The sequence below is a fragment of the Cygnus atratus genome, chromosome 15 (genome assembly GCF_013377495.2).
Source record: "Cygnus atratus isolate AKBS03 ecotype Queensland, Australia chromosome 15, CAtr_DNAZoo_HiC_assembly, whole genome shotgun sequence".
Taxonomy (NCBI): Eukaryota; Metazoa; Chordata; class Aves; order Anseriformes; family Anatidae; genus Cygnus; species Cygnus atratus.
In genome coordinates this window covers 9,949,965-9,976,658 of record NC_066376.1, presented here as the reverse complement: position 1 = coordinate 9,976,658, position 26,694 = coordinate 9,949,965, and the positions used below count along the sequence as shown (strand labels likewise).

Genomic DNA, 26,694 nt, shown 5'->3' with positions numbered 1-26,694 from the left:
TTAATCATAACTTTAATTGACTTAAACAAATGACTTGACATGAGAATGAAAGAAATGAGAATATCCACAGCAGGACAACAATAGACCAATTAAATTCAAACTCACCTTTTGCAGTTAAATTGCATATCAGGTAGCATGAGGCTTTGCACTCACATACTTAAAAGCATTCACAACTACCAAAAGAGTAAAGTTGGAGCACTGACTGTACAATTTGTTTCCTATGCTTTAGAAAGCTTTTCCAATTGCCTGCCCCTCCTTTTAGGAAGGGGTATCTATTACACTAATTATGCAATGCTGAATTAGTTTTTAATGTAACTACTTAAATGCTTTGGACTGACCAAGTATTATACAGGGTCAAGCAACCATTTACATGAGGTTGCCCTGACATTTTTTCTTGCAGCCTGCTCCCTTTGACAGTTCCATTAATGTTAATGAGAATGCAGTAAGACCACTGAATAACAAAATCAGGAGTAAGCTCATCCAGCTCTTTACTTCTGCACATAAACCTGAGATGACATAACAGAACAATTTACTTGCAGTATTTTAACTAAGATTCTGAAGTAAAGTTCAAAGCTCTCTAGTGAAGTTGGAGAGTAGCTTCTGTGCCAAACTTGTAGCACCTGGATATTTACAATCTTCAAGCTTAAAAAACAAGGCTATTTTACCCCAAGAGTGACTGGTTAACTTTATTGCACAGCAGGACTTTATATGACATTAGTCACATATTTTAACTTTTGAAAGTGAGATTAAAACTCAAGAGAACCTTACTTCTACCTGTTCCATTTATACTTTTCTCCATTTTTCTCTTTAGAGCAGTTAGTAATTCTTACTGCTCTTTGTACAACAGCTTCATGGCTTGTTTTTAGAAGCAAACTGCTGAGTGCATCTGTTAATAGTAGAATTGCAGAAGTCGAAAAAACCCACATTCTCCAGAGTCATGGAGATTATGGATTTATGGAATTTTCATCTTCATTAAGCCCCAAAATTTAGCTATCTGCTCTGTCTGGATAATTCAACTTAGTGTGAGTGACACAGCAAGCTAAGGATTCTAGAACAGTTTTTTTTTTTAACCTACATTTCTTCAGAAAAAGACAAGAGTTATGCTTGCTTGAAAATTTTATTGACACAACTGTTTGGTCCCAACACACAAAACAGCACTTGAGCCACAAAAGAAAGTGTCCAAACAAAGTAGACAGCTAAGAAAAGAATTTCTTCTCCCTCCCACTCCAAGAAAAAGATAGTGCATAAACTGAGGGCTTCAGTGACATTTTTTTTAAACAGACATTAATCTGAAATAGTACATTAATTGTTAAATTAAAGAATTTCATGGTTGTAATGCTTTTAAATCTGTAAGTCACATCATTCATTTAACCCTTTGGATAAAAAAATATATTGCAATTCAAATAGCTATTTTGTTACACTATAAACACAACTTCTCAAAAGTATTATTCTATTACTTTCAAACAGCAATTTCATCAGAATCACACATGAATCCAGAAAAGGTATGCTGACCTCCATAAATGGTATAACCACATGCACTTTGACAAATACCATATTTTCCTCTAAAGCATCAAAAACTGGTTTTCTTCAGTACTCTAGATGACTTGCAGCTGTACCTTATGAAAATAGAACTCCAGATTTGCCTTTTCGCCAATGCATGCTCTTCTGAAACAAAGATCTAAGTGATCAGTGTTAACTTATCAAAGGTAAGGTGAAAGCAGATGTTCTTGCATTTAACTCAAACTTATTAAAAGCATTCCAAGAAAGCTTATTCTAAATCACAGGATGTCTGTAGAGGCTTACTAAGGACTCAGATACTGTGCCATAATGCTCAGAAAAACTTCCAAGTGTTTCTCTGCATTCACAATGGCTATATGTTTACTACAGGTAAAGTCTAAATTTAAAAGATTTTATAACAAAATCTGACTAGTAAAATTCTGTCTATAGCCATTATTCAGTGGCATTTCCTGTTGCTGGCTGAGAAATTAGAGCCCATGTTCCATCTCTTGCATATTACAATAGAATCCACCTAAAAAAAATCCAGTTGGCCAGTGGAAAACCTCTGGTATAGGTTCTTTCAGTACAACAAGCAATTTATTTGCTGCCTGGCAAATACAACCCATTGTAAATGCCATGGTTACCCAGAAAGGGTATAAAGTCTCATACACTGGACACTTCTGCTAACTAGAGTTGAGGTCATCCACTGACTTAACTTCTCTTCCAAGGCTGGCCCTTTCAAAAGCCAACACAAGACACCACAATTTGAAAAAAAAAGCTTCCAACACTAGGAGTAAGTTTTAGAATAAAAACAGACACAGCTAAAACACAGCACATCAAAGAATAAGCTTCCCATTTACCAAAGATGCTTAAAAATAGAAAACAAGGTTAAGCAGAACAACCTTAGCATTTCCACATGTAGTTAGAACTTCCCTTACAGGTGGAAATAGCATCGACACCTTCCATCACAAAACATTTTAATAAGACCTGCTCCATTATCTGTCATTTATGCATTACATGCATATTTTAGAAATATCAGAACCTTCCTAACTTCATTTCTAGACACAATAAAATGTGTGTGTCTCTATCTCAAACTCATAACACCAAGACAGTCTTTTCCTTAACCAAATCCATGCCAGACTGGAACTAAACATAAAAGGGAAGCTTAAAACATCAATGTCCTAGAAAGCTCCTAAATGGAACTGAAAGGTACAGAAAACATTTAAAACAAGTTTTACAGAAATCCACATAATCTTCTACAGACGTCTTTACACAAAGAATTTACAATGCAGCTACAAGTCATCTGAAAGGGCAGAGAACAAGTTTCTCCTCTGGAGTACAATCAACTCCCTCACTCTTGTCACTTCAGGTCAGCACATTAGAACTTCTTAACAGGCTTTTGAAAGACAGATCATGCATTTTATTAATACTGTCTGAAACAATACCAGTAAGCAACAGCCTATAGAGTATAATATGCTACATGTATGATTACACCACCAACGAGGCTTAAGGAAAATAAAATCTGTTCCATTTTAGTTGAATTTATATTTTGCTTTTACTGAACACATCTATGAAAAACTGTAAAATTTAAGAATAATTTAATGAACACTGGATTTTTTCAAAATAATAGAAAAAATTCTGCTCTGCTAATAGCTGTGTTCAGTGTAAAAGGAACAAAATATTCACAGAACACATTTAAATACAAATTAATTCTAGGCCTTTCATTAAAATACATAAGGGCTAGCAAATAGCTTTATTTTGTGCAGAGTCCATAGGTATTCGTCTTTCACACTAAAAGAAACAGTTAAAGCTTGGTTACAGGTGCAAGTGAAAAGTTTGCTGCCAATTTCACCTTGTTTTTGTGTTGCTTTTTGGCTGGGCTGTCCATTGCTTCCTTGTTTAGTTGGGTTTCAGAGGACTGACAGGGAGGCACTGAAGTATTCTCTATGGTGTTAGATACCACAGAACCAGAGGTCAATTTTTCTTGAGCTGTGGTAACAATTCTTTGTTTTTCTTCTTCTGTTAAAATCATCATCTCTAAAATAAGCAAGACAACTCTATTAACGCTCTGTTCTGGAAAAATAATACTTCTCTGATAATAAAAAAAATAGTGTTTAAAAGCTTGTCAGCCTGATTTGAAGCCAAGAGATGTGTCACATTCACCTCTGCAGCTGACTTGATGTTTGCTTTTAGGTCTTTTTGTATTATACTATTTAGAAGGTTTAATTGAATTCTCATAAATTAAGCCTGTCAGTGCTCAAAAAGCACAATGAAATTACTCTGGTGAAAAGACTGCTACAGGTTGACAAAATGCCATTTTAATGGTGGGGGATAAGGTACCTATAAAATTCACCTGAGAGCCACTCTAGGGTACTTATTGTCAGTACTCAGACATCTGATAGAAGCCACCTGCATTTCCAACACATCCTATTGGGCAATATATAGTTTTTTCTTTTTAAATGGAACTTTCTAAACAACTGTTTGTTTGATGTTCTGTTTTCAAGATCATGAGTCATCATCACTACATTAGACACAACAGGCAAACAAACTCTTACCAGAGAGAGGTACAGGACGTTCCTCAAACTGAATTAGGTCAGCAGACTCAAGAACCACTGGATCAGGTCTCAGTTGCGGGGATGGTAAGCAGGAAGGAACTGGCTCGCACAGGAGGTCAACAGGAGACATATTGGTGAGGCAAAGAAGTTCTTGCTCAGTTTGATTAGAAACTACAAAAATAAGAGAACATCTTTCAAAGCATCTGTAAGCTACAAAAGTGTTATTATTTTAGCACTGTTAAATGCAAAGCCTTCAGATGTGATTCTGAGGATTTACAAGCTATGCCATATACCAGCCTCAGTTACTTTGCTGGGATGAAAAGCATCTGATCAAACTAATTACAATACAGCAGACAAAGCAAAACTCTGTTGAACTTGGTGCTTGCCCAAGCAGGTATACCCCTAGAGTAAAGTCTACTATTTGCCAAACTTAACTAATAGACAGAGAGATGAGGAACAGTTTTTTTTTTTTAACAGAGAAGAGCCACTTCCCAGACAACTCCCCTGCAGATGTACTGACATCATATCAGTTATTTACATGCCAACTAACACTTAGATGTGAAAATTAAGTTTCAAAATAAAGTAACGTGCCCTTACTAAATGGACTAACCCTAGACTTCTTAGGTAATACCTCAAGAATCATTTCTCAAGTTCTCTGAACTAGAAGCAGTAAAAGAATTGGAGACCACAGCAAGACATGAACTATAAGCTCAACATTTCCCAGTTATTTTTATTTGCAGACAAACCTATGCAAATAGGACTGTCATTATTTGCCAATACATAAGCACAAAGATAACCCAACAAAGAGCACTATGCCCTATCAGAAGGTAGGGGACAGCCCTGCCAGAAGCTACTACTGACCATCTTTTCTCATTAGCTTTATCCATACAGACTTAAGTTTCCACTAAAATCCAGGGGAAAGTATTGCAGTGACTATACACACACAGCTGAGAACAGACACCCTTGTTGAAAGGACACATGCCTAACTACACACTGAGATGATCAAAGAATCAGCTTTCAAACCCGAAAATGTTTCTACAGAAGTTAAATCTAACTCACACAGCTTTCCCCATGCTGCTTTGCTTACTCTGCTTATTTCCCCAGAGGTAATAAATTTCTTATACAAATCAACTTAGCATTACCATTGCTAGGTGTTCCTAGACTTAATTCCATTGATGAAGTGGATCCTGTGGTCTCCATAATATGTCCATTATGGTCAGCAAGTTGATTTCCATGATCATCCACATGATCAGCAGGGGGAAAACTAGGTGAGCTAAAACGAGCTACAAAAAGGCAAGTTCATTTGCTAAAGTGACCTCTTAAAAAGAAAGAAAAATGGAAACTATGATACTGGTTCAAAATTGAAATTGCTTACTTTTCATATCATTTTTCAGTACCACAATTCTCTTATGGCCATGTCCTTTGATCCAGACCACCTATAGAGAAAAATGCAGAATTAAACAGCAGTACATGCTAGCCTCAAAGCCTAAAGCAGTTTACTCAGTGCCTTCATTCAGTCTTGCAGTGAAGTTATTTTTAAGTCAACTGAACTACATTGTTAATTTGTACTACACTGCCTAAGTAAAAGCAGTGTCAAAATTGATGCCAAACAAAGGAAACCCATAGGGCTAGCAAGTACTAAATATTAACTAAAGTATGTTTAAATATGAAATTCTAAATTTCCATTTTGTTACTCTCCACAAACAAATCTACTCAGAAGAGAACAGCCATAAACTGGGTCACAAAGTTATCCTAAAGCACTTAAATGCATGTGGATGACAAGATGGCATAGCAAAGTGCCACTGTGATGCTTCTGACAAGGTGCCACAGCTCCTTACTCCAGGTAGTCTACCCTAAGCAGAATTGAACTTGAATACTGTAGTTCTTTACAGTGAAAACAAAAATCAATTCTCACTTAATAAAGATGTCACAAAAGCAAGAAAGTTTGTGGCCTTACCAGGAACAGTTCTTAAGTAAAGTTCGCCCAAAACATTTGAAAAAAATTCTCATTACAAAGCCCCGATTTCTCAGAAGCTATTAAAATACAACTGGTACAAGCCTACTCGGAAAATATAAACATATAAATAATTCAAACTAAATGTCAGAAACTTCAGTTGTGTAACTACTGTAGTTCATTCAGAAGTCTCAATGTGATTGTGCAAAAACAACTCTTCACACCTGTGGAATTGCTCCCAAGAGCTCTTCTAAATTATTGCATCCATATGCTTTAGGTTGCAGCACTTCTCCTGTGTATTTGCTATATGCTAGTGGGAACTCATGAAGAAAAATCTGCTGATAATGGTAGGTGTGAAGTAAGGACCTCACATTCTTTGCAAACATATACAGATTTGTAAGTTTCACATATTCTTCTGTGGCACCATTGGTAAAAACCTATTAGGAAAAGAAAAGAATTAGAGTGCAAGCTTATGTATCCTCTAGTTATGTCTCTTTCAAAGTATGGAACACCAGAAAAGAACTTTCATACCTCAACCAAATAAGGCAGACTCTTCAAGAGCTCGGTTAAGGTCATAAAACCATATTCACATGGATTAAGAGAAGTACTATGGATTGTTTCATAATGTTGTTTAAGCTGTTCAACTGAGAGAAAGGATGTTCCATCCCAAGACATCAACAAGACTAGTAATTGGGCAGTCAGAGTCCGCAGAGATTTTCTGTTTATCAGCTGAATTTGCTTGCCAGCCTCTGTGTCAACCACCTACAAAAATGAATTTGGAATGTAGTTAGGGACAAGGAAGAGATTGATCTATAAATAAAGTGTGTAGCTAGGGTTTCAGCACAGCTGTATCTTGTGTTACATACCAGCATCTGATACTACCCCAGTCAAAAGCCTAAAAGATGAAGCTTACAACATAAATTACAACAAAATATTTACTTGAAATACAAAACCTGTGTAGCAGTTTGTCTATGCAGTAGACAATTTTATTCTTTGTTCCAAGACAGTTGGATGTGACTAAACTCCAGCCTGAACATCAGCTGCTGAAGTAACAGCATGTGGCAAACTAAAAGAATACATCCATATCTATGTACAAGTAACTCTTCTTTTCTACTGGCATACAAGATCCTTAGACATTTCCATTCAGAGTCAAAGCCTCAAATCAGATTAAAAAAATCAACAATATAAAGCATCATGAGAGAGTGAGACCTACTACAGCTAACAGGAAATGACTACTTTTAACGCAGTCAGAAGTTGGGAAGAAAACTACACTATTGTTAAAAAAGCATTCTAATATAATGCTTTACTTGTTATTTATTAAATGCGGATGACTTTTCCTAGAAAAAGTTAAAAATCAAAATTTTACGTTATTAAACACACAACAGTAATTTGATAGGAAATCCTCAACACATTACATACCTTTTCGGTGGATAAATTACAAAGAGCATTACCTTTACAACATGACAAAGTTTTTGCATTAAAGCTGGAACTGAGCTAACATCATAGTCATGAAGACGCAGCGTATATCCAAATGTTTTACTGTACTCTGTCAGTAAATCAGTCATCATTAGGCAGTTGTCTTTCTGAGACCGCAGCAGTTTAACAAACTGGGCAGCAACTGCTTTGACTTGCTCCACCTCTGTGAGCGTGAGTATTTTCTCTTCTCCACATTCCAATACCTACAAAACCAAAATTACACTTGGTTAATGTGAGTTACCTAGTTTGAGTGAAAAAATTAATCTGCAACTAAAATTCAGTGCTTGCAAGCAATCATTAGGTATACAGCAGGGCTACCTCACAAGATATTTACATAGCAAGCAAAAAAAGTTTCTGAAGTGACAAAGTAGGCAATAAAAATAGCTCGCTTTCTTTAACCAAGGTTAACACAACTTAAATGAAATTTAGCTCTGATTTTGATGCACTGAATTTTGTAAATGTAATCCAATTTGAACATGTTAAACTAGCTTGAACATGCTATAAACCTTCGACAGTTTACTAACATGGCTATACCAAAGTTTTAAATACAGTTAGCTAACAACTTTAGAGTGAGTTCTAAACAGTGTACTTTTAAACTCTTCCTAAACAAACAAATTTTAGGACTTACTTGTAACACATCTGGTATTGCTTCAAAGAGTTCAAGTAGTTTGGTAAAACCGTAGTAAGCAAGTTTGCACTGACGACCAAAATGGTGGTGGTAAGATGGAATGAATTTATTGAAGGGCATTCGAAAGTGGGGTTGGTGGCGTAGTAAGTCTACCACCTCTTTAGAAAATTGTTTGGTTCTTTCAATTTCTTCTTGTGTGCGTTCTAAAATTAAAAAAGAAAGCTATAGCTAGCTATGTACCAACAGAACTATTTTGACATACAACAGAACATAAAATAGTGATTTTTAGATTGCTCGCATTACACCACTTTCTTCTAATATTGAAGACCCATCTTAAAATAAGACAGGTATAGTCCAAAAATAAGCATGCGATCAGTACTTCACAACATCTTTAATAGTCAAATATTTAAGTATGTGTTGTATAGAAATAACCTGCTCTCTAATCGTACCAAAGAAAGCTTAGTATATGCAGTAGTAGCAGCATGATTTTGTGTTTTGCCACCTGCTTTCCTGTCTGTTCCATTATAAAATTATTCCTAATGTAACAAACCCTGTATTTGTTATAACTTCATAAATACTTTACAGTTAAAGGTGGTTATAGAGGTAGAAAGAACTATCATCAACAAGAATATAACCCACATCACTTCTACATGTTTTACACAGCCTGGTTTTTAAAATATTCAAAGAACAATTTCTTAAACAGTAAAAGAAAAGGTACTCAGACATACCTCTTTTGGGAATACAAATCACCATTTCATTATCTTGCTGTGACAAACAGATGGTTGTATCAGGAATTTCTGATATTATATCAGCCAGTTCACAAACTCCATACTCAGTAACATCCCAATCCTTGGAGAAACACCTGCAAGTTTCACAAAATTGTATATTTTATAAGATTATATAATACAAATGTCCAAGTTTTGAGTTAACATAGAATGCTATTAGGGTAAGCCTCAGATTCTAACAAGATAGGCATAATTTTCATATTACCCATGTTAGCATATAAAACAAAGGAAAAAGCGTTCTTAAACCAAATTATCTATTCTAACCAGGAAAGTAAGGGTTACACTAATGACTCACACGCCACTGGAAGAAAGCCACACCAGCCACTAGACACCTCACTAGTAGTGGCAAGTGACAACAGAAAACCTGAACTTGAATAGTATTACTTTAGGAAGAGACTGAAAAACATGTTGCATGCCCCCCCCCATGCTGCCATGCTTTCAACCATTTGTATTTGCATAATAAAGATACATACTCTTCTTAAACAAGGTAAGGACTTGAGAGAAGGTATAGACCTATCCTGAAAACAGGATATTAAGGTTCACAATATTATGCAGAATAGTAAAAGGTATTTCGCTCCCCTTACTCCTTTCCCTCCAGACTGATGAGTATTTCTCAGATGCAGGAACGTTTCACATACATTCTTATTCAAGGAATTGCCAAAGCTAACCAACTATAAGGGAGATGCACATTTAGTAGATTAAGAAACAACCAGCAATGTATTTTTGCCAATAGCAGAAATAAAGGTGTGGATTTCCACAAAGGAGGCATTGGCACATGTAGTGCAAAATCATATTTTCAGAAGTAGACCACATGTAGCACTAAGATACAATGGTTTGCATTGCACTAAGATACAATTGGTGACAGGATGAGGGGGAATGGGCTAAAGTTGTGCCAAGGGAGGTTTAGGTTGGATATTAGGAAAAACTTCTTTACTGAAAGGGTTGTTAGGCATTGGAATGGGCTGCCCAGGAAAGTGGTTGAGTCACCATCCCTAGAGGTCTTTAAAAGACATTTAGATGTTGAGCTTAGTGATATGGTTTAGTGAAGGACTTGTTAGTGTTAGGTCAGAGGTTGGACTAGGTGATCTTGGACATCTCTTCCAACCTAGACGATTCTGTGATTCTGTTTCCTCAAAGCATGTGAGGTACTACTTTCTATCTTCACAGTAAGGAAAACATGTTTTAAAAAGAACCAAGGAATTACCGTACTAGACCAGAATAACTCCTGGTAATAGCAAAATAGCTATTATTCATCCTCATTATTATGTCATTTTAATTAAATTTAACAATTAAGAACATTTATTGACATTCAGTCTATTTTAGGTTTCTTTTATGTTTCCCTCTAAAAAAAAGCCTAACACTTCTCCCATAACAGTTCATATTATAAACATGCTACAAGCTGCTTAAATATATTAGTCAGCTTCAAATAGGACTAATGAAATAACCTATTTTCTGCTTCAAGAAACTTACATGAGCCTAGTACTAAAGCAGCACAGCCTGACAGAAGTTTTAATTTTCATTAGAAGTTGGAAATTGCAAACCATGGAATACAGTTGCCACAAGTTTTGTACTAAGATGAAAAGCGCTGACCCCTCTTGCACTAGGTTTAAAAGCCACAGGTGGATAGACATGCCCCGTACAGTTCTTCCTGTTTCATCAGAAGTTAACTTACCAGTGATAAGCCTGTAAGAATTCCCTTACAATAACTTGCTTGCTGGCCTGGGATTTCAGAAGCTTCAGTAAGTCCTGAGTAAAGCGTTTCACTTGAGCTCTGTGTGTTAGAGTTAATAAGCGTTTGGAACCCATGCCAAGAATCTGAAAGAAAGTTATTTGATCACTCATTGTTAGCATCCGCAGCTAATTATTTTTACAAGTTGGTTAGAAGCCAGTTCTAGTATAGGTACACTAGAGATAGAGGATGTAGACAACTGTTCACAAAGACAGCCTTGTAAAGCCATATACTTCCGGTAATAAGGCATACGCCATCAAGAAATACTTCCTCCAAGAGTACTACTGCAATTGTTGCATATGTTTGTATTTGTTATTTTAGACCTCTACAACAACTAGCATTCAAAGCAGTAAGCTAATGTGACCACAGTATCTTTTTTGTAAGATAAGGCCATGCAATCTGTTATTTCACAGAACAATCCTTCAAGTCACAAGCTACACAGACTAACTTACTGGCATTCAGATGTTTACTTTGTTTCTTTTACCTAAAATCATTTACCCAAGCACTGATGATAGGCTAAAAAATCCTTCAAACTTGCCACTGGAGGCATAGATTAAATAAAGTGTTTATTTCCAAAGAAGTTACTTTGGGAAGGTGGGGTAAACAAACAAGAGAGAACTAACAACTCAAGACAAGGAGGAAGTAACTTAATTGAACCTTAGACTGTAATCTCTCTTTTGAGGTCAACAAGGTAATTCCACGGCATCTATTATATAATACCAACCAGCAACAGACTCATAATTCATATAGTTCAAGATACAAATACAGTTCTCTAAAGTAAAAGGAACAGTGCCAGGTAACTCACTTGCAGTACATGAGGTACTGCTTCTAGCAGCTCCATTAACTTGGAATACCCGTAGTCAGACACACGGCATTGTTTTGCGAAGTGATGATGGTATGTTGGGATGAATTTACTGACAGGTATGATGCAGGACGGTTGGCTTTTAAGTAGATCTATAACTTCTCTACTGAACTGAATAAGCTGTGGATTACCTACAGGGCTCTTAGAACGCAGAAGCCAAGGATCTACAAAAAAAATAAATGGTGTTACTGAACCTTGCACTAGTATTCTTCCACTAATCACTGCATATTATTTGTGACAAAGGTTAAAGCACAAGAGAAAAAATAATGTTAGTTTTCCTTTATTAAGTTTACCAATTATACAAGACATTTTCCGGTATTCTTTTTGAAACGTTTCCACAGAAACATTAGTTCAGAAAAAAGATTAAATATTTACCTGCGGTAGGAGGTGGTGGTTTGTTATGTATCCATTTAATAACTTTAATGCCATTTTGGGCAGTGGCAATATTAACTCCAGGAACACAGGTAATCAGATGTTCTAAAGGTACACCACCCCGGCCTTCTGGCACCACTTGAAGATCATTGAACTCTGACATATAACAATCAGGAAAACTTTGGAAGAAAGAAAAAAGTTTCTATTACACACTAAAATACTAGTATAACAATGATACTAAAACAATTATTTTGAGCCTGTTCCTGAACAAGAGGCTTTAACTGCTTACTAAGAGACTACAGAAGTCTTAATAAAAAGTACATTTTAAATAAAAGCATCTTTTTATGCTCAGCAATATGTAAAAGCAGTAATTTGATAGTTATTTGACAGAAGCATGTATGAAGAGTGGAATTTTTAATACAGCAGGTTACAACAGCCATAAAGTTGTAAACTACATTCTGAAAACTTAAGATTTCAGCCTTTACGCTAAAAGACTAACTTAAACTACTTTACCTTAGTAAAGGCACAGTACCCTCATGGGTCTGTAGAAGACTGTGAACTTGAGGAGCAAATGTCTTCAGAGACAAAACCACAAAAGGAATTCTGTAAGAATCTGGATCAAATTCATGCTCACTGTAATAACAAGAGGTTGAAGTCAATACACTCATTCTATACTCACTTTAAGCATATGACGCCTGTGCTCATACACACCCTTAATAAACGTATTATGATACACAGACACTAGCTGACCAGGCCACTATATACAGTCACAAGCATTTTTCATCTTTTATTCATCAAAAGGGGGTCTAAAGCAAGTTTTCAGAAGATAAATATTATTTAGAAGACCACGCTTTTATTATCATTAGATTAAGATGTGTAGCAAATGGGTAGCAGTACAGCAACACTTATCAGCCAGTTACCAGTGAACACCTAATAACAACAGTACTAGCATACCCTGGCTGTTGAGTAAGAAGAAAAATGTAATATGTGGCTTCAGGAAATCTTCAACCTAGTAAGAACAATTTACTAAAGATGCTATGTGAACATTCCCTAACTTTAATCCACTTATTAGTGTTAACTGCTGTTCAAATACTTTATAATATTTTGTAATATTTTATGCACAGCTTACATAAAGTCTTTATTCAGGCAATGCTGCTTACAAACAGGCTCATGATATTCCAACTCTTCAAATATTATAGGACTACAGTTTGCTGATGAACCATCATGTGACTGTGAAGATCCCAATGGACTCTGACGGGCTTGACTGCTAGGCAAAAGACACACCAGCCGCCCACTTCCTTGGTCACGGATTGCCACAGTATCCGTTAGTTTGTACAAGTCGGATACAATTAACTTGTGTCCAAATCTAAACGAAAAAAAGTAAAAAAAATATCCATCTTAATTTCATATTTGTAACAGAGGAATATTGGAGAAACTATGCTATGCAAACTGTTCAGGCAACCACAAATCTGTTCACCTAAACACAAGAAAAAAAAATCAGTAAAATAGAACCATATCCCCTTAACCAAAGGCCAATATTACAGTCACTGGTTCTGGACAGAGATACTGCAACATCTAACAGCAAAGCACAGGACCTGTTAGTTTCTATAATGCACTGTAAGCAAGCACAAAACTGAATTCTTCTTAGAGGCACTAAACAAGAAGAACTGAGAACTTACTTCTTCTCATAGATTTCTGTGAACTTGAATACAGGCAGACAACAAGCAGGTGCATCCTGCAGAATGGAGATTGCTTCTGAGCTAGAAGAGAAGCTTTGTAATGTTAGCACAAAATTAATCTGTTAGTATTAGAAATAGCTACGTATTCCCTGGACCAGTTTGCGACATGTTTATAGATCTTGAAATGCATCTCTAAATATGAGAACAGGACTAACTATTCCCTTTTGTCCCAGCACTATGGAAGTTGATGCTTCAGATCAGTGGAGAGGCAAGTAGTAATATATTCCTGCTAACTCACATAGGTAACATCTTTGTAGAAATTCCATCTTTTGTAGGTAGTAAGTTTTTCAGCATCTTTAAGTTGTAACATTAAAACTGTAGCACTAGAAGTTACCAGTTACCTGGTCATTACATTAAAAAGAAATTTGAACTGCTATAAACAAAAATGCAAGAATGAAATGAAGTTGTATGAAATGAAGTTGTAAGCTATGCAGTAGCAAGAGAATTGATGAATACACTATATACCAACACACTATTTTCAAATGGAGCTTTGAAACAAGATGAAGATTTTTTTCTAATGCTTTCTTTCAGTAAGGAAGAAAGAAACAAAACATTTGTATTCCTACTAGAATTAGCACTCTAGTTCTTCTACCAGTTTCCTTATAGGAAACTGAGATAGAGAGCAAAAGCATTTGAACCATGTGTCCTCTCTTTAAGGAGAGGATTTGTTGGCATTTTCTTGGAGAAAAGAAATACAAGATGCAAAGTATAATCTTAACTGCTAGAAGTACATTATTGAAGTACATCAGTATTACAAAAGCGGTGATGAAGTCCAACACAAGGACACCATTAAACAGATCTAACCTCTTTAAGGGCAACTTTAATGTAAGCAATGCAAAAATGCTGAACTGAAAACTGTCAGCCTGGTTGCATTTAACACAATTATCAGATGATTAGACAGATTTTTACTTTGTTTTCCTATCATTCCTTTACTCAGTATTTTAAATTCTCTCTCAACTACTAAATACATGCTGTAGCAGTTAAGACAGTATTTATTACCTTAGGAGAGAGAGTGATTTATTAGTAGCTCCTGTTGCTAGTGAGACCTGGATCCTTTTACTACCAATTTTGTATCTGTGAAGACTGTTGACAGCACTGATTGCTTCTTGCAGATTTTCCATCTGAACTGTAGCCTTCAACTGGTAGTCTGTATGAGGACTAAGCTCGACACTTTTTACCTGAAAGTCAGAGCCACACAACCTTATGCATTTACCATAAAATATTAACCCAAATCAAGCTGACAGGAGAGTAGTAGTCTTACTGTGGCCAACAGCAAAACATGAGGCAAGAAAGAACTGAGTATGATGAGCCATAGCCAACAGGACAATGCAAACAATGATCCAGTGTAACAAGCTGTGGACAAGGCAAAGCCACAGTACTCAGGTGTCTCCTTCCCATGCAGAAGATGCCAAAAGAATGTTATCTACAGATCACACAGCATCACTACAGGAGTGATCTCCCCCAGTATAATTACTTTTTTTTTTTTTTTTTTATAAAAAACTGATTCTCTCTCCCTGGTTTTGATCACTTAAGATTCAAAACAAACTCAGTTTTTACTTTTTTTAATCTGACATTAAGAATTCAGCCTTACAGCTTAAAAAGATTAAGTAGCTAAAGTGTATCTCTCTTCCCTCCATGCAGAAGGAACCACTTACAAATATATGATATAACAAACTTCAAACTACCAGTTCTACAGAGACCACATGCAAGTTAGAAAGCTAGTGCAAATGATGTTCTGAGTTTTCTTCCCGCCCCCCCCCCCCCCCCAAGGAAAAACTTTGCTACAAGGTAGTATTGTGTAATAGTTACATTTGGATAGCTTTCTATTCCTACTCAAAGCTAGACCACAAACATACCCATAAAGACAAGAAGTATTTAAAAAGACAGATTTAGTGGAGGGATTTTACCCTTTACCTTGCCATGTCTTGAAAAAGTTTCTTGTAAAGTTTGCTGCAGCTCTTTTCTGGACAATCTGTAATCTATATTGCTGATCTGAATGTCTGCACCATTTGCAAAAGGATCAGGGCATTCTGTACCGCTGGTATGATTTAATACATTAAATGTGAGCGGAGATGATCTATTTGAAAGGTTTGGAGACATACTCCTGGGTAAAACAAAAAACATTTATGAACTAAAGTAGTTATTGCACAGTTCTGATATGCTGAAATCCATTAAAACAGGCACAGATCAAGTACACAAATACAGAACTTTGAAGGCATTTTCCTGCTGTATGTATGCATGCAAAACAAGTTTCACACAAGCAAAACACCAGAGCAAGACAAGCATGTCCTTTGAGAAGGCTGATGAATAATATGAATGACTTTCTAAGTCACCCAATTTAACATATGTGACACCAGGTCTTCCCCTACTATCTTACTAACACAAGTTAAACGCATTCAAGTTATTTTAATAGTTGACAGATGCCAGATATTAAAGACTCTAAGAGAATTTGAAGGGCTTGGAGAAATTCCTACGAGGAACAAAGACACTGAAATTAAGAAGAGTAAGATGTCTAATACCTCTGATTTTTCAGAAGTATGAGTCAAAGTCTACATGAAACAACTGCCACACAGTAAGTTTCTGATAAAAGTTCATCTTATGTTTCTATCCACCCTGTCAGCTATTATGCAACACTATCACAACTTCTTTTCACATGCCCATGAATTGGTAATGTCTACTGTATGCAACTCCACATGAAAATATCAAGAATCAAAACAGATACTGTAAAGGCCTAGCACTGGCCAGTCTTGCTCCACATCCCAAATAAGACCCAGACACTTACCGAGATGACCAGCAACTCTGAGACATGAGCAAAGGACTGAGTTGTCTTGAGGCTGTCAACTTACTGAAAGCAGAGGGATAGCTGACCTGAAATACAGTTTCATCTTTATCTTTTTTATCTACAGGGGAATTAGTAATACTCCTGGAAGCAGAAGTCTCTTTTCTATTTAGAAGAACACAAAAAAACAACACATTATGTTGCAGAATTCATATAAAAGAAGTGCAGTTAACATTAACATCTAAGTTCTTAAACATACTTATGACTACTTTTACAAGACGATTCTCCCATTCCAGTTTTTTTGGTTGCCAGAGACACAGGAATCACTGCATTAGAGTTATTCTGAGACGGAATTTGTTCTCTTAAATGTTCTTGCTGGTTTTCAGTACTTCTACTGATAGTCTTTGATTCAAGCCGACATAACTCCTATACAAAACAGGAGAAAGGTCAGCAAAAAAGCACTGGGCATTCCTTAAAGACGTTCCTTATGACAGAAAGTCAAAGTTTTCTTCAGTTAGATTTTCATTGGCACTACAGAACCAGAAATATTTGATTTTCTGTGACGGAAAGTAGTAAGTGGTCAATGATTTTTAGTAGTATTTTTGCTACACTGTGTAGATCTACTAATTCAACACCAATTAAAAAGCTATAACTGACCTAGGATTCAAGACTCTGTAAGCACCAACAATATTTCCAAACTGAGTAAAAAGTGGTGGTGAGAGAGCAAAAACACTTTCAAACTCACCACATGCTTTCCAAGCAGATGATTATACAACTCACTCATGAATACACTACACATTACAGTTACACATTAACTAGGACTGACCATTTAAAAATACAGCTCTAGCAAGCAATCTTCAGAACATGACTAACAGCAAGGCTACAAAACAATGCAGAACACAACAATACCTGCAAACTCTTAACATTTGTGGGTTTGATAATTGATCCATGAATCTGTACCCCTCTCCCAGCAACGCCTTTGGTACCAGAAGCCTGATCACTTGCATCTTTGTTGAAGAGACACAGCTTTGTGTTCTTGTTAACTTTTTTGGGAGACTTCACCTTTTCAGTTCCAACAAAGCTGGAGGTTTTTGTTTCACTAAGTTCTTTGTTTTTGGGAGTAAAAGACACTATGATCCTGTTGCCAAAAACATCTTCATTTTCCATTCGCTTCCGGGCCCGTTCAGCACTGTCTTGATTTAAAAAACGGAGAATTGCACTGCTTCCGGAAATGCTCAGCACCTTCCCTCCACAGTTGTCTGACAAGCGCCGGAGTCTATTACTGACACTTTTACTGTCTCTGTTTGTTGGCAGATTGTAAACATACAACAACGTATGGCACGCCTGTTAAAGGGAATAAGATTTTAGTTTTATATCAGAACACCTATGTGCTGTTCAAGAACAATATTTTTATGTTGATTCTGGTGACAAGCTCCCCCTGCAAAAAAGTCTTCTCTTTACAATGTTCAATTTGTTGGGAAAACTAATGCCAAGGTTGGCTCTGAAATTTCCATCTCCAAAATAAGTTAAAGAACAAAGAGACTACAAACACGCTGATCAATGGATCAATATCTGACTACTTCTCCAGATAAGAGCCTCACTGTTTGTAACCCAAGAATTCTATATCACACAGATGCATGTGAACACATAGTTAATGAAGTTCTTCCAAAGAAAGAAAAGGCTCAGCGCTGTGCAAAGACAACACAGCAAATCCAGAGAGCACCATCCAGAGAAAAAACACAGTAGGCTGTTACTTAAAACCAGCTTCTTTGTTAGGAGAGCATCACAAAACTGTCTTAATGAAGAGCTAAGTTCTTATCCTACTCTCTGCCAGTGAAAGAAACTCATGTAATATACATTACCTCATAAAATATTTAGTGAATGTGACTTTGCTGTTGTACTTTTTTTTTTTAAGTAACCTACTTGGTTCTTTATTTCATTCTTTCAGTTTTAATGCAGAAAACACATACACACAGCAGTAACTAGAATATAGACAATGGCCAAATTTGTAGTGGACATTATGTCCCACCATAAAATAGCACTGCTTTCCTCCAAAATCAGAGAGAGAAGGCTTTGACACTTGGGAACGTTCAGTGAATTAAGAATTTGAAACCTTACCGGCATTTTCAGTGGTAACCTTGGGGGCAAATCTGAAATAAATTCTTCAAAACAAATAAGTTCATGAGCATGATGTAAGAGTGCTTCTGAGGCTTGGTTTTTATGTACCAAAATTATCCGAAAACCATGTCGATGTCTCAGGTCACTGAGTTCCAAAGCAAAATTTACATCCGCTGAAGTAAAAAAGAATGAACACATGGGGAAAAAGTAAAAAATCATAAATTAAACAAGCAACGCTCCAGAGCTCACTTGTCAGGTTTTATTTATTACTGAAAGTTTCCAAGGAAAAAGCACCAACAGCAACAAGACTTCAACAGATTTAAATCAGTAATTACCATTCGGTCTCAGAGAGGGACTTCCTTTAAATAGCAACCTGGAGCCATCTGCAAGGCATTTGACCACTACTGTATACTTTTGTAACAGCATTTAGCTTAACAGGGATTACAGCTTTAGGGAGAAACCCAAGGCAACACACAACAATTTAGTAGTTGAGTGCCTTACATGTTTACCTGTATAGTATGCTGCTACAAGAATAAAAACAAAACATTTGTCTCAAAACTCATTCCTGAAAGATATCCATAGGGAAGACTAAGTTACCTTATTAAGGCTCCTACTGAAGCTGTCTAACAGACAGTATTTATAAGCATACCTAGTAACACTTAACAAGCCAACAGATTGCAATGATTTAACTAAAAGGTCTCATCTTTCTGAGCCTACTTTTCTCTCGCTGCCAACAAAATTATGAATTCTTAATTGAACAGGTCAGTTAAAGCTGATTCTAAACATAACCCCTGGAAAACAAAATACAGAAGTATTTACATGCAGAAGTAATACTACAGAGAAGAACAGAGTTCCGTACCACAGAAGGACCAAACACTTACTTGACACAAGAACCACAGTGGCAGGTGCTGTGTGTGTATCAGCAAACCTCCTAAGACTCTGTCTGAGTTTGTCATCAGCAGCATTCTTTGCTGTAGCATTGATGTGTGCAACAGTCACCTATAGAAATGTAGAGAGATTCTACAGAACTGTTCAAACATACTAGCTTAAAGGTTGTTCAAAAGTAACAGATACAAGCTTTCCCTTGCAATTTCTATTCAGACAACAGAATGCACACATGCATGAAGTACAGTATGTGGATACCAAACCACTCTAAAGAGCAACCAACTTGACTGCTAGTTGCTCAGTGTCTTACGGATGACAGCATTCTGTGTAGAGATCACGATTTCCATGTTTTGCATTCTTTAAGAGTATATGCCACTGCTATGAAAACATTCTACAAGCCATCATTTGAAATAGAGAGGTGACAAACACAGCAAGAACTGTCATCATTTTACCTCATGTAAGCAGGTAATTACAAACAACAGGCTGACAGTTTCTTATAGCATCAGACTAACACTATCCAGTAACAAAGAATTTGCTAGCATATCTACAAGTTCAGGAGCAGGAAGGGAAATTCTGTGTAGGAACCTGCACACAAAAAAGTCAAAGATACCAAGAAAATGTATTGATGGAAAAAAACAAGTTGTTGCAGGTGTCACAATACCACCAATTTGCAAGAACACACTAGTGAGCAAAACATTCACTAACAAAAGTTAAAGCATTACGTTCTCTAAGTTAATGCCATAATCACTTATTTGAAGGATACTACTAGAAACATCTGCTTATTACTGAAAGAAATCAAAATCATCTGACAGCTAAGCTAAAAGGGTAATCTACATATAACAGAATGCAGTTTCAGTTTTAAGTAGCATACCAAGAAAGTTTAGCATTAAAAAGCACCTACAAGTTAATTATAAGACCTAATTATAGGACTATGCATTTACAAAAAGAGTCAAAATAAAAGCTTTAGTAAACAGAAGTCACAATCTGTATCAGAGTACACATCCTCAAGCAAGCACACTAGGTAAATGCTGTTTTCATACCTGGCAGTTGTTCAGCTCCTGAATAACTTCTTTATTTTCTTTGCTTATGTCACACACACAAATGAATTCTGCCTCTCTGTGACCTTTAAAAAACTTTTCCCGAATTCTCTGTACAACCGCTACAGCCGAACGGCCAGTGGGAACTGAACAGTTTTCAATGTCCCAGAAGACTCCAATGGGGGGCAAGTTTTCCAGAACTTGTCCTGCTACTGCAACTTCTGGAGACCCTGTACAGGTGTAACACAGCTCATTTTAATCCCCAAATACCAGAAGTGTTCAACTTTGCACACTATGAACTTTGAACATATGATAAAAATTAGAAGTTTCATGTTTTAGAGAACGGCATGCCTGGGAATGCAAGTTCATTATTATATAATCATGCATTTTTCCAGTTTCACCTCAAAGGAGAAACCAATCTTAAACATGAATTTAGTCACTGTTAAGTTAGAATAAAGATGCAACTGCAACTTTACTTTTAACTCTCAAATAACTAAGTAACATATTTAGAAAAGGTATCTCATCCTCAGGTGGGGTGTGCAATGACGACTCAGTGCTGTATCAATAAAAAAGTGAAACATGAAAGCTGTTCAAGTGTACAGTGTGCATTAGATAACGAATCTAAACAAAACCAGCTGAGATGACTAGTACTGTGTCAGTGATTACAGAAAAATTAAGGTAGTATGCAACAGAGGTGTCCTACAGAAATGGACACAGAGGATAAACTTTTGCTATTACATGCTAGAAACTGCAAATAAAGTTTCAGGTGTTTCAGCACTCTGCATATCTATATAGTTATGAATCAACATTATACACACTATCCCCACAGAACAGCCAGAAAAGAAATCTGATGAATGACCATCCTCACAGGTCAAAAAAAGCCAGGAAATAAAATTAGCTGAGAACATCAAATTCAGCACAGCAGATAACTACCAGGTTTGTTTGGGTATATGTTGACCAGTTATTCTACTGCATCTGAATTAAGATCAGACACTAGAGTAAGAAAATCCTGTTTAAAGCATGGCTCAAGATAACATCATGCATCAGAACAAAATAAATTCCAATTTTTTAGAACTCCTTTTTCTAGTTCTTAGTATTGTAAAAATACAATAGCCAAAAATCAAAACACTATGCAAACCATGCAGTATATTAACTAAGCAGTGTAAACAGGTGAATCTAAATTACAATGTTGCAAAACAGATATAAGGTGTAATTTACTGTTTAGTCTTCTAGGACTTCACAGAAGTTTCCAGAGAACAGTGCAATTTAAGAGAACTCGATATGCAACAGTACTTAAGGAGGACATCCACTAAGTGCAAGTTTCTAACAAACGTGGTTTACCATATTTCTGTGGTGATGTGCCAAGGCTGCTTGCCAGTAGCAAACTCCTCTCAGTTCCTGTTCCTTTGGTTCCACAGCCATTACATATTGGGATAGAAACAGGTGCTGTTTGTGTACTTGGAGGAGGAATATTTGGCCAGATTTTAGCAGCATCAACTAGGCTGTTTCTGTTTGGCTGTTGGGACAATTTTTCAAAATACATGTTCATTTAGTATACAATATGAACACCTATTATTCCAGGCTAGAAACACTGAATTTCCCATCTGCAACGAATGCAAGTTCAAATGTACTCTAGAAAGTTAATTAACAGCTGTACCACTCTATAAAATATTCTTCTAGATCTGAGTCTTTCCTAGTATACTTAGCTCTATATTCTCAAACGCAAAGAAGGATCCTTATTTAACTGTGCATATGAAGATAAGCCATCTTCAAAAAAGTCCTGACATATATTGAAAACACCTACCATGTGAAATCAGCACATTTAAGAGTACAAGGCTGAATTCTCACCCTCCCACCAAAAATAATATTTATGCTTCAAAACATACCAACTTGATCACTTAGTTTACTGAAAACATTTCTGTATTGGAAACTCACGCTTGGAAGCCTAAGTAATGCATCTTGCAAAGCTCTGTATATTATTTCACTCGAATTTCCTATTAAAATTCAAGTTCTAAGGAGTACCAAACTAGTACTGGAGTACAAATTACGAGTTGGGAAGATAAAACTAAGATTAAACCAAAACAAGAATATCTTTGTAGCTTCAGACATTTCATCTGAGTTTCAAATGGACCTTTACTGATCAGTACACAAGTGCACGTATTAAACGTTACCTAGCCTTTTTTGAATCACTGCTACAGAACATTTCATTTGGAGCTGTCAAGGAGAGACCTGTCTTTAAAATCCAATCAAAATTCTGTTTGAGTACATTAAAGATCCACTGTAAGCTACGCACTGATAGTCTCGTCTTGCTGTTAAGCTGAACGTTGCCTCAGAAGAGAGTGCCTCTGAGGGATCTGCTACATTTGGACTACCTGTCCCCATCTAGGCGAATGCAGACTGCAACCAACAGAAGCTGGTGTTTTGCTCAAGTAACACTTACTCCTTCAACATTTACCATATAGCACGCTTAATGAGCAAGAAACACGATGTGTACAAACCTGATTCAAGCAGTCACTGCAGTAGTGAGAGCCCTTTAAACAAACTGAAGGTGCCACGTTTAGGTGCAAAGGGTTGGCGCACACACGTGATGTTAGCTCCGACTGTGCAATATGCTCGTCCAAGTGGCCTGTAGCCCCACTTGTGAATTCAGAACAAGGAAAGTAGCCCGAAGATGTGCAGCTCTGAAGGGCTGGGAACTGATGCAGTTTGTGCATGTTACCATGACAGGACTGGAAATGGAGTTTTCCACAACAGGGCAGATGTTGACAGGAGGATACATTGTTTTCTATGCACATGCCAGGGAACTCGCTGGCAATGCCTGCCAAATTGCTTCTAGCTGGAGGGTTCTTCAGTGAAGATGCAGGCTGGAAAGCAAATCTTGACCCTACTTGACAGGTAATCGTCCCAGTGCTTTTTGAGTCTAATATCGTGCCAGGGTGAATGACATTACCACCACCACCACCACAATGCATTTGTGGAGTACAAGGAGAGTCAGAGCCATGAGCACAGCAGCTTACTTTCGGGCCAGGTGAAAGCTGTATCTGCTGTTGCTGAAGAGGATGGACATCAGGAAGCGGTACTGCTGGAAACAGCTTAGAGCCAGCATTATGAGATGAAGCATCCTTCAATTCTACAGCAGCTTTCTTGTTCTCCATGTAACCTTTCTGGAAAATGAAGGCTACGTTACATTCAGAAACATTAATAAGCCAACAATTTCACACTATCATATGTATATTTTTAAACATACAATTTTGACAATACCATTTTGAAAAGTGTTATCTCTGCCTCACTGGCTGAGCATGAAAAACTGGCATGTTTCCTTTAATACATGCCAGCCTGAGAAATACTGGTACTAATGGGTTTCAGAAGCAACAAACCAATTAAAGTCTGTAAAAACAGAATTCGAAAAGGAGAAAAGTGTTAGACTAAGTCTAAGAGATTCCCTCCAACTGCAAAGCAAAAAAAAAAAAGAGCAAACCCAAATGGGTGAAATATAAAGTAAGAAAAAGCCAGTGGGGAGGTACATAAGTAAACATCTTTTGCTTTGAATAAAGACTTCAGACCAGTACTAAAGATTTGAAAGTAATACATTGAAAGATTAAGACTTCAGAAAATTAGAAATGATTTCAAAAAGGTAAGCTAGAAAGACAGAAGACTAAATTCTCACAATTACTATATAAGTGCTTTTGCCTACCCCAAGATACCAAGAGGTACAGACAGAAAAGCAGCAGTGACAACCAAGCAGCAAGGTTATGAGAAGCACCAGAACACTGAGGTCAGTATAGCAAACCTGCACACAGCTCTGTTCCAAAGCTTCAGACCAGTACTTTGCTTTCCAAATTGAACTTAATGCATTGCCTACTACACAGCAATGAAAAATTGATTACCCAAGTTCAAAACCATTACTCTTTACCTGACGCCTTATCTTATAGAAGAAAGAGACACAGCCAAAAACCCATCTGAAACTGCCACATATACTGAGCTCCAGAATTTACAGCAGCTCCCCTCCTAATTCCCTAGGCACGAAAAGACCAACCCAGGGTATATGCTCACAGCTTCCCCCATATCTTTTAAACAAAAGTAACACACATGAATGAAATCTAATTAACTGTTGGAGCTTGCCTGCTCAAGCATGTCACTGTGTTCACTATTTCTTCTATTCCTTAGCACTCTACATCTTAACTATACACAATCATACATAGCTACAGAACTGAAACATTTAAAGAAAACAAACAAGGAATAATTGGGCCTTCGTTAAGTGCATATCTACCATTACAGTAATATATACCCAATTCAGAAAACAAATTATCTCCAAACTAAATCGAGAAAACCTGGAAGCATGGAGAGTAGCTTCCTACCCTACTCTTCAGCAATAGCTTCAGAGAGCTTTCAAAAAGCTGCCCTACACACTTCCTAAAACAATCAGTTGAATTACTCCAGACACACAGGTACAGAGCAGAGCCTGGCAAGCAAAACAGCATTCATACTTTCACCAGTAGCGATTAGAGAACTCTGAACACAACTACAGACCTTAAATTCCCAGGCAGACTTTGTACTTTGCACAGTAAGTGCTGTCTCCTCCCTCTCCCCTCAGCCAACAATAGCACTGCCATTAGGTATACTGCTCTGTATCCAGGTACCAGCTAGACTTTTGGCAAAGCAAACAATTACCTACCGTTTTCTCACTGCAAGGCAAAGTCTTCTCGGCAGCAGAAAAGCAATTAGAAAGTTTCCAGAGCCATGGTTTAACATCATTCTCTTGTCGCTGAAGCCATCCAAAAGATTTATTGCATAGGTTCTCCGTCCTGTTTCCTTCCATCATACAGCCACACAAAATGGTTCAACATTCTTTCATCCCCCCTTCCTTTCATTCTTTCCACCTGCTAAAGAAAAAAATGCATGCTTTAAAATAATTTTAAGGTAAGAAAGACAAAACCATGGTGGTCTTACAAATTCCACTACTACTAGATCACTAATCCTACATCATTTATGTTAAATTTAATTATGCATGGGACACAGCTTTGACTGGCTACATCAGCCTTCCTGTTTACTACAGAAATACTCCTTGTGCTCTGCAGTACAGCTAAAGTAGTCTGAAAAGACGGCTGTTTGGGCCCATGGCATTACCTACGGAGTCCCAGAAAGGCATTACCGCTGACCTGAAATCATCCCTAGAAACCTTCATTGCACTCTCCTAGAAAGAGGAGCTGGGGTGAGTTTTCAAGAACAGCTGATCAGTGAATACAAAATAGGCGTAACTGAACCCAGCTGTAGAAATTGCAATGCATATTTATTGTTTTTCCATGGGTTTACAAAACCACCTACACCTATATTAAGCACACAACATTTAGTATTTAAACAGTTTTAAAAATCATTAAAATTATTTCCAAACACTTCTTGTAATCCTCAAGCTGTCCCATGGCACATCACATCAATTTCCCTTTATGGAACCACAAAGAACTAAAACCCTTTGTTCAAGGCCCAGCCACGCTCCACCAGAAAAATCAGGATTACCTTCCAGCTACGTGCTGCATTGACTAAACTACACTTGTGCAGTTCTTTGCATTTACTCTTAAACACAACAACCAGGGAATACATTCCATAATATTAAAGTCACCTCTAAGACCAAATTTGCCTCTAACATTGTTTTTAAGCAGAAAAACAAGTTTGACATTTTTATAAAGTAGATGTGTTTATTCACACAAACTGTAAGTTATGCTTCACGTTATTTTATACAACGTTATGTTGTGTAAAATACTAAGTCAAAAGACTTCATAAGCCTAGAGGGGACTACTTTCAAAAACGTCTTGTGACACTCAGTAGATCCGTTCTGTTTACGAAATAAAGTGACAACAAGGAACCAAAACCACCCCAAAACCCAGGAGTTACGTCAGCTTGCCGTGCCCGCCCCCGGCCCAAACGCCCCGGTGGCAAACGGGCGCCGTCCCCTCAGCACCCCCAGGCCGTTTGGCGGCCTCACACGGAGTGGGGGCAGCTGCCGCCCGCCAGGGCCCCGTCCCCGTCCCCACCGGGCCGCGCCGTTCCGCCGAGGCCTCCCCACCGCCGCGGGCAGCCCCCAGCGAACGGGAGCGGCGGGGCCGTTCCTCCCGGCCCCCTTTTCCCCCGCCCGGCCTCACCTGAGCCCCGCCCGGCCTCACCTGAGCCGCCCCCGGCCCTCACATGGCGCCGCCGCCCGCCCGCCCCTTTGTTGGCCGCCCCCCTCCCCGCCGCCGCCGAGCGCCGGAAAGCAGGGCCCTGCCGCACAGCGCCACTGTCGT

The 26,694-nt window shown here is 37.5% G+C and overlaps 1 protein-coding gene across 6 annotated transcripts; it reads right to left on the bottom strand.

Moving 5' to 3' along the window:
• Positions 1-26,694, bottom strand: MARF1 (meiosis regulator and mRNA stability factor 1). 6 transcript variants are annotated; one of them, XM_035548866.2, is made up of 27 exons: positions 26,575-26,694; positions 25,092-25,299; positions 22,915-23,580; positions 21,758-21,932; positions 20,420-20,646; positions 19,376-19,493; positions 18,495-18,667; positions 17,286-17,720; positions 16,636-16,802; positions 16,380-16,541; positions 15,512-15,701; positions 14,597-14,775; positions 13,538-13,618; positions 12,988-13,224; positions 12,372-12,491; positions 11,862-12,037; positions 11,430-11,650; positions 10,568-10,710; positions 8,839-8,972; positions 8,111-8,313; positions 7,458-7,685; positions 6,538-6,768; positions 6,231-6,443; positions 5,428-5,488; positions 5,195-5,335; positions 4,053-4,223; positions 1-3,534 (listed from the first exon to the last, which is right to left on the bottom strand). In XM_035548866.2, the coding sequence occupies exons 2-27, from the start codon at positions 25,236-25,238 to the stop codon at positions 3,302-3,304; spliced, it is 5,232 nt and encodes a 1,743-aa protein (XP_035404759.1). In that variant the 5' UTR covers positions 25,239-25,299; positions 26,575-26,694; the 3' UTR covers positions 1-3,301. The 6 variants fall into 6 exon arrangements, with proteins under 6 accessions (XP_035404759.1, XP_050569833.1, XP_035404764.1 ...); XM_050713876.1 differs by having other exon boundaries at positions 25,092-25,296; positions 26,575-26,642; XM_035548871.2 differs by lacking the exon at positions 5,195-5,335 and having other exon boundaries at positions 25,092-25,296; positions 26,575-26,665.